General features: G+C 39.4%; 1 protein-coding gene across 3 annotated transcripts; it reads left to right on the top strand.

Moving 5' to 3' along the window:
* The first annotated feature begins 2,648 nt into the window (after positions 1-2,648).
* Positions 2,649-11,457, top strand: LOC143360014 (scoloptoxin SSD14). Of its 3 annotated transcripts, none has more exons than XM_076798515.1 (10): positions 2,649-2,900; positions 3,922-4,190; positions 7,430-7,663; positions 8,182-8,405; positions 8,479-8,671; positions 8,749-8,949; positions 9,185-9,434; positions 9,668-9,861; positions 10,484-10,724; positions 10,980-11,457. In XM_076798515.1, the coding sequence occupies exons 2-10, from the start codon at positions 4,138-4,140 to the stop codon at positions 11,241-11,243; spliced, it is 1,854 nt and encodes a 617-aa protein (XP_076654630.1). In that variant the 5' UTR covers positions 2,649-2,900; positions 3,922-4,137; the 3' UTR covers positions 11,244-11,457. The 3 variants fall into 3 exon arrangements, with proteins under 3 accessions (XP_076654630.1, XP_076654629.1, XP_076654628.1); XM_076798514.1 differs by lacking the exons at positions 2,649-2,900; positions 3,922-4,190 and adding exons at positions 6,043-6,342; positions 6,516-6,712; XM_076798513.1 differs by lacking the exons at positions 2,649-2,900; positions 3,922-4,190 and adding exons at positions 6,044-6,342; positions 6,513-6,712.

The following is an 11,457-nucleotide window of genomic DNA, read 5'->3' on the forward strand; positions in this document are numbered from 1 at the left end:
TTCTTTTCTGTTCCTTAAATAAATAATTAATTATACGTGATACCACAATATATATTATATATAATAAATATTTGTAAATATACTCTCTCTATATATACATATATAGATTTATGTTTAGGTTAAGTTTACGTTTAAGTTAGTGTTAAGTTAGGTTAAAAGGAAAATGGAAAAGCGACGATGGAAGGAGGAGGTGATGTAAGGATTTGTAACCCCTAGGGGAATCAAATAAAGTTTATATATATAATAAATTTCATCACTCATGAATTTCAGGTATTTCATACACTCGATAACCAAATACACCATAATTAAGTTAATGTATCAAAGTGGCTCATGAGCCTGCTGGTCGAACTGCTATCGTTGATGGATCAAGGTTCGAATCCAGCTACGTGCAATTTCTTTCATGAAGTTTCCAATGTGTAGTGCGATTTGCGATTTTGCTACGCTAATAAAGATTATCAAATTATGTTGTACTGTAACGACCGCAAGAATTATATTTGTTTTCGTACATTAATAAACGTAAAGATAACATTAATATGTTTATTCATCAGTACATTTTTTTCCTCTCTTTTCTATCATGTTTTTATCTGTTCATGTATGGCTCCGTTCATTGCCATTGCCAAACTCAGTATTGATATCGTGGGTAGCATGGGCTCTCTCGTGGCCCAGTTCGTACTCGCACAAAAAAGTAGTTCTTATGTTCTTATCTGCTGGACCAACGCAACGATATAAAAGTTTGTTACAGAAATTACAATCGTCCGAAGGATTCGACAAAAACCGATGATAACGTACCGAAAATACCGATTGCACAAACGTTAGATTAACGCGAAACAGTTCAGACTTTCTCAATTCCCAGCTAATCACTATGATCAATGGCCAAACGTTAGAAACGTTACAAACATTGATATTTTTTGTAGAAGGCTCTGAATTGATATTTTTCAAGTGAAATCAAGTGGAGCCACGAGGCGAAATAAATCAAGATTATTATTATTATTGTATTGTTTTCACTTCAACGTTAATATATCGCAATTAATAATAGGCGAGATGAATTTCCGTTTATCTTCAAAAACCGTATTAAATTATATCAAGACAATTTTATTTTCCGTTCAAATTCACAGTTTACTTATCGTGGATTCAGTAAAGCCTTTAGCACAGGAAACAAAGTTCTGCCAGGTTTTAATACAAATAATATAAGTTCGTTCGATCATCTTCAATATCTTCTTTCGTCCGTTTAATTTTTAATTTACTCAAAGTATCGAGCAACAATCAATGAATTATAAAATCGACGACTATAGGTAACATATATTCAAGCACAGTTATCTGTAGCAATGAGTGTGAACGAACTTATTAAAATTCGAACATACTAATATTTGCAATCGAATGAATTTACATTACAACTTACAATCCAATAAATCATATCAAATTTCTGGCCAAGAGATGTATGTTTCATATTCAACGTCTACATTATAAGAAAGTAAAACGCGGAAATTTCAATAATATAATAGTAATCTGTAATTTTAATGCGTGCGTCGTAGCAGACAGAGGGGCCGCGAACTTACAAGTTTAATTGAGAACTTACACGTATAATTGAGACGCGAATCGATTATTGATCGAACGGTCATTGATCGGAATAATTGACAATAAACGACTGCCGCATGATTAGCCAATAAATGTGATCGAGGAGAGCGGGGAAATATATCACAAGACATATTTGTACTGTCTGGCGTGGAAGACATATTTGTACTGTCTGGCGTGAAAAAGTTTGTCGGGACCGGGTGTTGCATTAATGTTAATCATATTTACGGTGTCGCCACCTAAATGGTGTCTGAGTGTATGTTGTTAGTGGAAATTAATAAAAGCAATGCTTAAAACGCAGCTAGTCCCACAATTTATTTGGAACAAAACAACATGGTGTACATGTTTCATCAATAATATTTTTACTTCTTTGGACATTGTCGCATCGACAATTTTCAATATTCAAGTTATTTATCAATTTTAAACTGCTAGTCATTCTTCCAATTACTGATATTTAAAACATTTAAAACAGAGCAATTATTGATATTTAAAATCTCATAACTTCGTGATAAAAGATCGTACAAAAATGATGTTGGACTTATTTTAAAGCGTAAAGCCTCCACTTTCGGAGAAGTTGACTAGTTTTTCCAAAGGCGGATCTGCATCATATGCGATGGAGGAAAAAGCGAAGATACTTTGAGTAAATTACGCGGAGCGTCCTCGTCTACCGTAAATAAAAATTGTACCCAAGTGTAAACGAACAGAACCGAATTTTTTTCGAGAGATTTGATGCGTGATGTACATAGCCGAAGCGGAGTTGCATCGTGTTGCATCGGAGCATTGGTTTGGGCCAGATCATCGCCCGGGAGGACCAGAAAAACTGGTAATTCAGCGGAGAAATGAAGCGGCAAAAAGTGGCACGCTTGTGCTGCTGCCAGAACAAGGGGCCCCATTTAGAAACGGAGCCGCAACCCTGTCCCCTATATCGGCTGGAATTCAAATAAGGGGCATTAATTTGCCTCGGCAAGAACCAATCCTCCCTTCTCTGCCCTCGGCGTGCCCGGCACCTCGCAAACATGTTTCGTAAATGTTTTCGCTCTCTGATCCGCGAAGAGAGAGCACTGCGCGGGCGAACCGTGTGCCGAGACGACGATACCGTGTTCGATGGCCGATGTGTGATGACAGCCTGCTCTCTATATCAGCTCTGTATCCATTCCACTGTCCCATACTCGGTCCTCGGTCCTAAATCGTGTGTATCCGCGCTTCACCACCGCCGTTCATTCTCTCCGCATCTCGTTAACGGCGATCGAGAGTGATCGAGAACTTGGGTCACGCCGGATAATGAAACCATCAAGGTCGCCGGGGAAACATATCCACCGCTAAACAAGGTACAGTGATATCTCCTCCGCTGCTTGTTTAATATCCGATTTGACAAGTCGAACCGGTTCACACCGTCGACCTCTGTCGTCGATGGACAGATTCCGAATGTTTGTGTGCACTCTTGTTTCCCTGGATCGTTTCCTAACCGGACAGAAGCAACTATTTTCTTCATTCGCTACCGAAACTGAGACTGCTGATCATTCTTTTCTTGTTCTACATGTCTTCCGGCGTTTTTAACCGGCACACAGGAGTGCAGGTACAATCTTATAACAAGTAAACCGCGGATGTTTATGCATTTATGTTTAAACGTTGGGCAGAAAAATTTTCTTTCCAGTCTGGTGACATTCTAGTACGTTTTCATACTATGGTGTTCATATTATGCGGTACTTTATATATATTTCGATTTAATATAGTTCGTTCATAATTACCTAAGATTGCCAATTTTTTGTTGTTGTTGTATATAACCAACTTAGACATGCAAAATAATTTGTTGTTATTTAGGTACCGGGTTAATTGTCACGTACATTAGTTACAAATTACGCCACAATTTATATGTTTATTATTATAAGTTTTTTTTTACAAATGAACGATTTTAATAAAGCGCTCAACAAACCACAGCAATTTCATTCGCGTCGAAATAATTTTCTAGAATGATACAATAACTTTTGCTATTATCTCCCAGAAGAAAGTTTCTTCAAGATATTATATTCTGTCAAGACTCCTTTCCTGAATAAAATAATACGCAATCTGTGAAAAAGTTTGTCGCAAACATTCACCCCGCTGTACGTTGTGCACGACACGCACAATCTGCATTTGCAACGTCCAATTACACATGTATGAATTTTTGCAGTGTGCTAATGGCTTGTCTAGTTGATAGGTAGTTTCCATTTGAATGTTAATAAGCCTTTCCAGAAATTTACAATCCCGCAATCTAGCTCTACCCTCCGAAATCCCGAGTGCCCGGTGCATCAAAATCTTTTTTAAATCACTCCGTCGATCTTTCTATGGTATTTTTATAATTCTTTCCAGGGGACGTGGCAGCTCGAACACACGTATGTCATTGTCGTACGGACATTTTCGTCGAAACGTGAACATTAGATACCGTTGTCTACGTTTCTACACGTGTTTCCAACACAGTTCAGTTTTTTATCTAATTCATGAGTGTAGTACCGTGACAAACGTTCGCGCAGCGTCTTCATTTTCCAGCCGGTGAAATTTTGAAAAGTGCTTTAGTCGCGAATCGCCATGACGAGAAGAAACAGCTTCGAGGAAATCGAGGAGACAAGGAAGAAACCAAGGTGAGCACGCAAATATTATGATCAATATTGCAGAGAGCGTTCCGGCGAATCACTGAACACGGGGAATGGAATTTTTAAAGATTGAAACGTTGTACGAAGGAATATTTAATATTTAATTTCGAATTTCCCAGCGAACCAGATTACTGAAATTTTCTCCGCGTTTTTTCACAGCAGAAAATAGATATTTCTTCAAATAGAATTTTAAAATGATCAAAAACGAAAAATGGATATTGCAAATTTTCTGCGCGGCGGAAGAACAGTGGATTTTCTCGACGAAGTACTCATTAAACGTTTATCAGTTCCGATGTCACAATGGAGTTCAATCGCAAAAACTTCAATCAGAGGTATATTAAATTGAGGGTCAGTGGCTTTTCAACCCACCTGTACTTTTATTCAACCAAAAAGCTTCATTAAACAGTCTATATTTCCATGCAAATGAATTTGCAAAAAAATTGAATAAAAACCAATCAGAGTTACTTTAAATTGAAATGTGTCGAACAGAACGGGAGTCGCGTCTCAAATAACCCGTACCTTTGTCCAAGCAAAAGGATTAATTGACCCGTTGAAATATTTCGATGCAAATGTTAAAAATATTAAATTATACATTTTCTATCGAAGGAAAAGGTAGTAGTATTTTTAATTTATTTTGGCAAAGCAAGGATATTTAAAAACAAACTTGAACATTTCCAAGGAATTTTTATAGAATAATTATAATTCCATGTCGAAGGAGCAATCAATTTGTTGCGATAACGATTGCGAGAATATTTTTTCCTCAACGTGACACGCAAATTTGTTATCGTATCATTCGGTTTATCGAATCAAATGTAAGAAACGAACGGAAGTTGGCAAACGCGGAATCGAACATTATGATCGATTGTTGGTCAAAGCAATCGCGTGGTCTCGTCGGTTTACGCGGCCGCATTTTGCTGAATCGTATTAGGCGAAGCTTGGCGGTTCCTATAATTGTCGAATATCCGCTATAAATTGTCGCAATTGCATGCCACTTCCCGATAGCTCGCACCCCGCGCGTACTACGACCTAGATATATAACTCGTCTTAATTGCAGGTTTCATTGTTTCGTTACAATATCAGCGGGTCGTGAGCAGCCGTTTAATTTCATTAATTAAACATTATCGTGCCCTGCCGGGTCTGCGACTCTTGGATCGCTCTGCGAATTTCAATCACTGGCAAACGATACCCTTTGCCATTAAAACCTCCATCAAATCGAATAACACTTATTGAAAACATTACGCAGAATGTAAAATAACAAACGAAAGTTTACATATTTAAAAAACTTGTTCGTGATTGGACTTCTGTATATTTGGAAAAAAAGAAATACCTACTTAAAAATGCGAAACAAAAAACAGGAGTGAAAAATATGCAGTACGTTTATTGCATATAAAATTTAATAAAAATTTTTTAGAATAAGGAAAATTGTTGAAAAAATTTAGCAACGTTCCTATCTTCATTGAAATGAAGCGAAGATATTTTGAAGTTCAATATTTGACCAATTACCTGATGAAAGTTTCTATTTACATAAAGATTGTTGTCAGTCTAGTTATCAGTCAATCAAAATGATTGAATACCTACTAATATATTAAATATGTGAATATGTTAAATAAGTGAAATAGAAAACCGGTCGTTTTGACCGTGGTAGGTTTAGTGTTAATGGACCTTAATTGTGTGAGACATGGTCGAATGAATCTTTCAGTCTACATATAGCCGGCGCACGGCGATTCAAATAAGGCCATTACATCAAACTAGATTCAATGTGTCCTTTCAGCGCAAGCCATACAGCATCAGACAGATGCTGAAGGTACAAGCACATTACTACGTGAGTTCACGAGACGCGATAGTAATGTGTTTTTACCTCGTATAGTTAACACTTTTGAACCTAAAATCGCCGAGGACCGCATGTGCACGTGACGAAGGGTATCTCGCGAGAAACGCGCATGATCATATTGATTTTCGTCCGGTCAGCTGGTGCTGTTCGCCGCGGAACGATGCGGTTACCGTTTCTCGCGAATTTCGATACGCGATTGGCTTTGGTGACACGAGCGAAATGGCCAAGGGATTCCCGATGAAGCAGAGCCGAGCGAAGCGCAAAAGGATTCATCTATAAATGGTGATCAAGAAACGTCTACTTGTCAATGTGAGTGCTCATTCGGGTGCCGGATCGGGAACCTGCCAAATCCGACACGTTTGACCGAGTCGACGGTAGATGGCGATAGCTGTTCGCTCGACGGGTTTTGTAAACGTCTAACTCTCCGATGATACAATTGCGATTTTTTAAGTGTCTCTTCGACACTTTTTCTTTTGTAGCAGAGAGAAAACATGACGTCCTCGGCATCGTCCAGCACCAGCTCCGCGTACGCAAGTACCGACGACGTTCGTCAGTATTATGATAATGACAAAAGAAATTTCCTTGACTCGGACGAGATCGGGACCGCTCGGCTTTTGCGCTCGTATTCGCCCGGCCGCAACAGAGCGGCCGGATTCTTCACCAGACACTTTGTCAACAAGTGAGTTGTTTTGAGCGGGAATTTTGAATTGCAAATTGGAAAAAACACATTTTCTATAGTCCGATTAACTGGTATTGCTACATTGAGCTTTTATGGACAATTTGGAACCTATTGATAAAATTTCAGTGTCAATCGAGTGTCATGTGCGTTGAAATTACTGACCCGACATGAGTATACTAACTCGTTTCTCTTTAGCCTTGATAGGAACTCCACTTTCACTGCTTTGTTGTCGACCAACTGTCAAACGATACAATATTGAAAGAATTCAAGATTAACTGGTAAACAAGATTATATGAAGTATTATAAAGCTCGGGTCTCGAAGGTTCGACGCCAAAAAGAGAATCTACTGTTCGGGCGCCAGGCACCGAAGGGATGCCACGCGAAACGCGACAATTTCTCGTCCTCGGGAGTAAGAATCCAAAGAAGAAATAATATTTTATTTGCAAATAAGAAATAATAAATAAGTTACTTGTGGAATTATTTAAATGATTTTCTGATTAAATAAAATATTTAATTATTATTTGCAAATGAAATATTAATTTAATTTGCTATTTATTATTTAAAATAAAATTTGCCCAACTCCGATTGGTCGATAATCGATACCGAATTTCCTCGGGGAGCGCTCCCCGATCCTACGAGCAAAATTTGCAACGTCACAATACATTGCGCAATACAATACATTGCAATACATTGCATAACAAATAAATGAATTTTCAGGTTTTACCTCACGACCAAAAATATCCTAATAGCCGGCATAATATTATCAACAGCGATTCTAGCGGTAATAGTGGTTTGTAGTATTTATGGAGCGAGAAGGGAACTGGAATTTCATGAAAATGAAGAAGTGCCGCCAGACCCGGAAGCAGCGTTACCCCCATCGGCAAGCAAATTACGAATATTCAAAAGTGCCGCCGTTTGCGCGGACGGGGCGCCATGCGCAGTTGTGGGCAAGTATGTAAAACAAATTTTTAAAATGCACTATTTCAACCGTACATTCAATAAATCGCTGATTTTCCTGTGTAATTCTTTTTAATATCCATAACAAGGAAAATATAACATCTTCAATGACCTGTACATTTAAACAATGTATTATATTACAAACATGCAGAGAGTGTTCCATTTTAATCTTCCAGGACAGATATCTCCGAAAATACGAAAAATATGAAAAAACATTTTAGACAAAAGTGAGGGTTTCGAGAGGTTCAGATCATGCTGTTATTTATTTGACATCGAGATGACCTTATAGTACCCTACGAAGGTCAAGATTGCTTGAAACGATTATTCATATCTTTTGTATCTTTGTAGATACTTATCGTGGGATATTAAAATGGAACATCCTGTATAATACATCTACATTAACATTTTGCTTGATGTCTAAAACATTTTGAGATAAAACGATCTACTTATTATACGGGAGTGTAGAAGATTTTTACATTGCATAGACAAATAATTTTGTTTAATTCTTGTAGATCGATTTTAGAGAAGAACGGTTCGGCGGTGGACGCTGCAATAGCCTCCATGATCTGCAACGGGCTGGTGAACATGCAAAGCATGGGAATAGGTGGTGGTTTTTTCATGACGATTTACGAGAAACAAACGCAAACGGCGTACACGTTAATAGCAAGAGACAAGGCGCCATTGGCGGCCAACGCGACGATGTACGAGGGGAAACCGGACGATGCATCGTTCATCGGTACACAGCACCTCTTTGTTTTCCTTTCTCTTTCCAAGTAACACGGAATACTAGCAATTACGCATGCCATCAGGACCGTTGGCCATCGCTGTTCCCGGCGAAGTGGCTGGCTACTGGGAGGCCCACAAACGGTTTGGTAAATTGCAATGGGCCGAGTTGTTCGAGCCCTCGATCGAACTATGCGAGACGGGCTACAATCTGACAAAAATCCAATACGACGGATTCCAGTTCAATACGAAGAACATTTACAACGACCCGATCCTAAAGTAAACGCAGCGTTACGATACCCTAACTAAGAGCAATGCTGAGACCGATTTCGAGTTAAAAAATGTATTCTGTATAGAAATTTGTTCGTCGACCCGAAGACCAACGACTTCTACGGACCAGGATCGGTCATCAAGCCGAAGGAGCTTTGTAAAACTTTGCGAACCATCGCGAAGAATGGGGCACCGGAATTTTATAATGGCACCCTGGGCAAGCTTCTGGTCCAAGACTTGCAATCGAAAGGGGCGATATTGACGACGAAAGATTTGAACAGTTATAGGTAAACTTTACTCGAGTATTGAGCGTAAAGTGGACGGTGGATCTCTGCGCAAAATAAAAATTTGCTTCATCAATTGCGAGAGACAGTAACCGTTCGGAAATTTTTTTTCTCTTTAATAACTTTAGTAAGTGGAAAAAATAGCATATACGTGTTCTTACAATTCTTTTAGTCTTTCCACTGTTTAACTTGCAGTAAATGTTCTGAATTACTGTTGATAGATTCTAATCAATTCCAGAGCTATCTGGGAGGAACCACTGAAAGCGAACCTCTTCAACGGGATAAGGCTCTACACCGTCGGCATGCCAGCCAGTGGAGCTCTCCTCACATACATTTTAAACATTTTAGACAACTTCCACTTCACTCCTGACAGCATAGCCGACTACAACAGCACGATCCTTACGTATCATCGCATGATAGAAACGTTCAAGTACGCTTACGCGTTGAGGAACGAGATGGCCGATAAACAGTTCGTTGACATGGAAGAAGTTAGTAAACCCAGTTTAACTAACTGGCTCTCGCAGCGGAGCGAGAGTACATACATAGTTCAAGGTCTGCCGGGGGAAGATCGCCGGAAACGTTTGCAATTAACATTGAGGTCGGGTCTCGCGGCTACTACTGCGTGAAAAGTAATTTACCATCTGGCGAACTTCCCTCGCGAAGAGAAAATCGCGAACAATCGAATAATCTTGATCGTTACCCGGCTATAATTCTGTTTCAGTTGACAAGGAACTTGACGTCTAGGAGCTACGCACACTTAACGAAAATGAAAATAGACGATCATAACACGTGGGACGATCCGAAGCATTATGGGGCCGTGACGATGAGCAACCCGAAGGATCAGGGAACCGCACATGTTTCTGTGCTGGCGCCGAACGGTGATGCTGTGGCAGCCACTAGCACTATCAATTTCTAGTATGTTCTGTTTCTAATTGGCAGAATAAATTGCTTTTTGATAGTGCTACTGACTTGTGGTGCAATTCAGTACAAATCAGAGATTGTATTTAAATGACAATACTTAAGTGGACCGTTGGAGATATAATCCTTGGAGATGGACTGTTAAAATGCTGGCAATTATTCAATAGGCATTCATGCAATTGTTCAAAGATTCAGGTAAACTTTCATTGTTTCACTGCAGTGCCAATGCTCCAACATTGATTTCCATTTACCAGTACAGTAAAAATGAATACTAGGTACATATATGCATTGAGTTGTAGAACACTTTTAAAGACCATTAAGTCCACTTAAGGATTAAGAAATCTCTAGATAGAGAGAGAGAGAGAGAGAGAGAGAGAGAGAGAGAGAGAGAGAGAGAGAAAGAGAGAGATTACAAGGTTTAATTTAATTAGTAAACTACGGACTTCATGCTTTTATGATGAAATAGACTGGGGACCATTTAAAATAATTGTCTACCTGGCTCTAGCCCCTTGTAATAGCAGGCAGTTTTTATTTTGCACGAAGATCCGCAGCCTACTGATTAGAATAATTTTAATCATTTTTCCACGATACTAAATTTATTTTAATGCTTTTCACACAGTTTCGGGAGCGGAGTAGTCAGCGACAGAACAGGAATACTGTTGAACAACGCGATGAACGATTTCGGTGTACCATCTACAATCAGCTACTTTGGTATTCCACCTAGTCCAAACAATCATATCGCACCAGGAAAAAGGCCATTGTCATCGATGGTACCATCGATTCTCGTTGATTCGAACGGTGATGTGAAAATGGTTATTGGGGCTTCCGGTGGAACAAAGATCACCACAACCGTTTCACAAGTCAGTATTCTCTCTCTGAAGTACTATAGATTTGTAGCATTGTAACGGAAAATACCTCGGGGAAACGGAATTCTAAGGGAATTAGAGCCGATTTTTCTGTGAGGACTTTTCCTCAGTCCCTTTGGACTGTCCGTCTCCGATTAGGGGGTCAGGTTTCTTACCTGAACCTTTGATTTCCTGAACATCTGGCATACCCAATTCTACCCAGGGACGTTCCTTTTTTCCGCTGTATGGTTTTTCTTTTTATAATTTCAGATAGTGGCCAAGATCCTGTGGATGGGCCAAACGGTAAAACAAGCCATAGACGCGCCGAGAATACACCATCAGCTCTACCCCCCAGAGATCGCCTACGAATATGGTATACAAAAACAAGTGATAGACGGTCTGAAGAAGATCGGGCACAAAACCGCGCGATACAGAGTCCGTGGGAGCGTCGCGTGTGTTATTTTCATAAATAATGACACCGTTTACGCGAACGCAGACTTCCGGAAGGGCGGGGACGTATACGGAATCGATTGAATCCGTACGAGTCTTTTCAAAATCTCCCTTCAATTTTAACAATATAGATCCCCGACTTGTAACAGGGGAACATGTTCGTCGAACATATTGGTCGAGTCTTCGATTAATGAATTTTAAAAGCCTCTTCGTTCTTAGGGAAAAACTATCCTTGTTGTAAGTTTGTCTTGTACGAAATTGTATGAACCTGGACTTCCTCAATAAAACTTTTGCACGT

The sequence above is a fragment of the Halictus rubicundus genome, chromosome 12 (genome assembly GCF_050948215.1).
Source record: "Halictus rubicundus isolate RS-2024b chromosome 12, iyHalRubi1_principal, whole genome shotgun sequence".
NCBI classification, from domain to species: domain Eukaryota; kingdom Metazoa; phylum Arthropoda; class Insecta; order Hymenoptera; family Halictidae; genus Halictus; species Halictus rubicundus.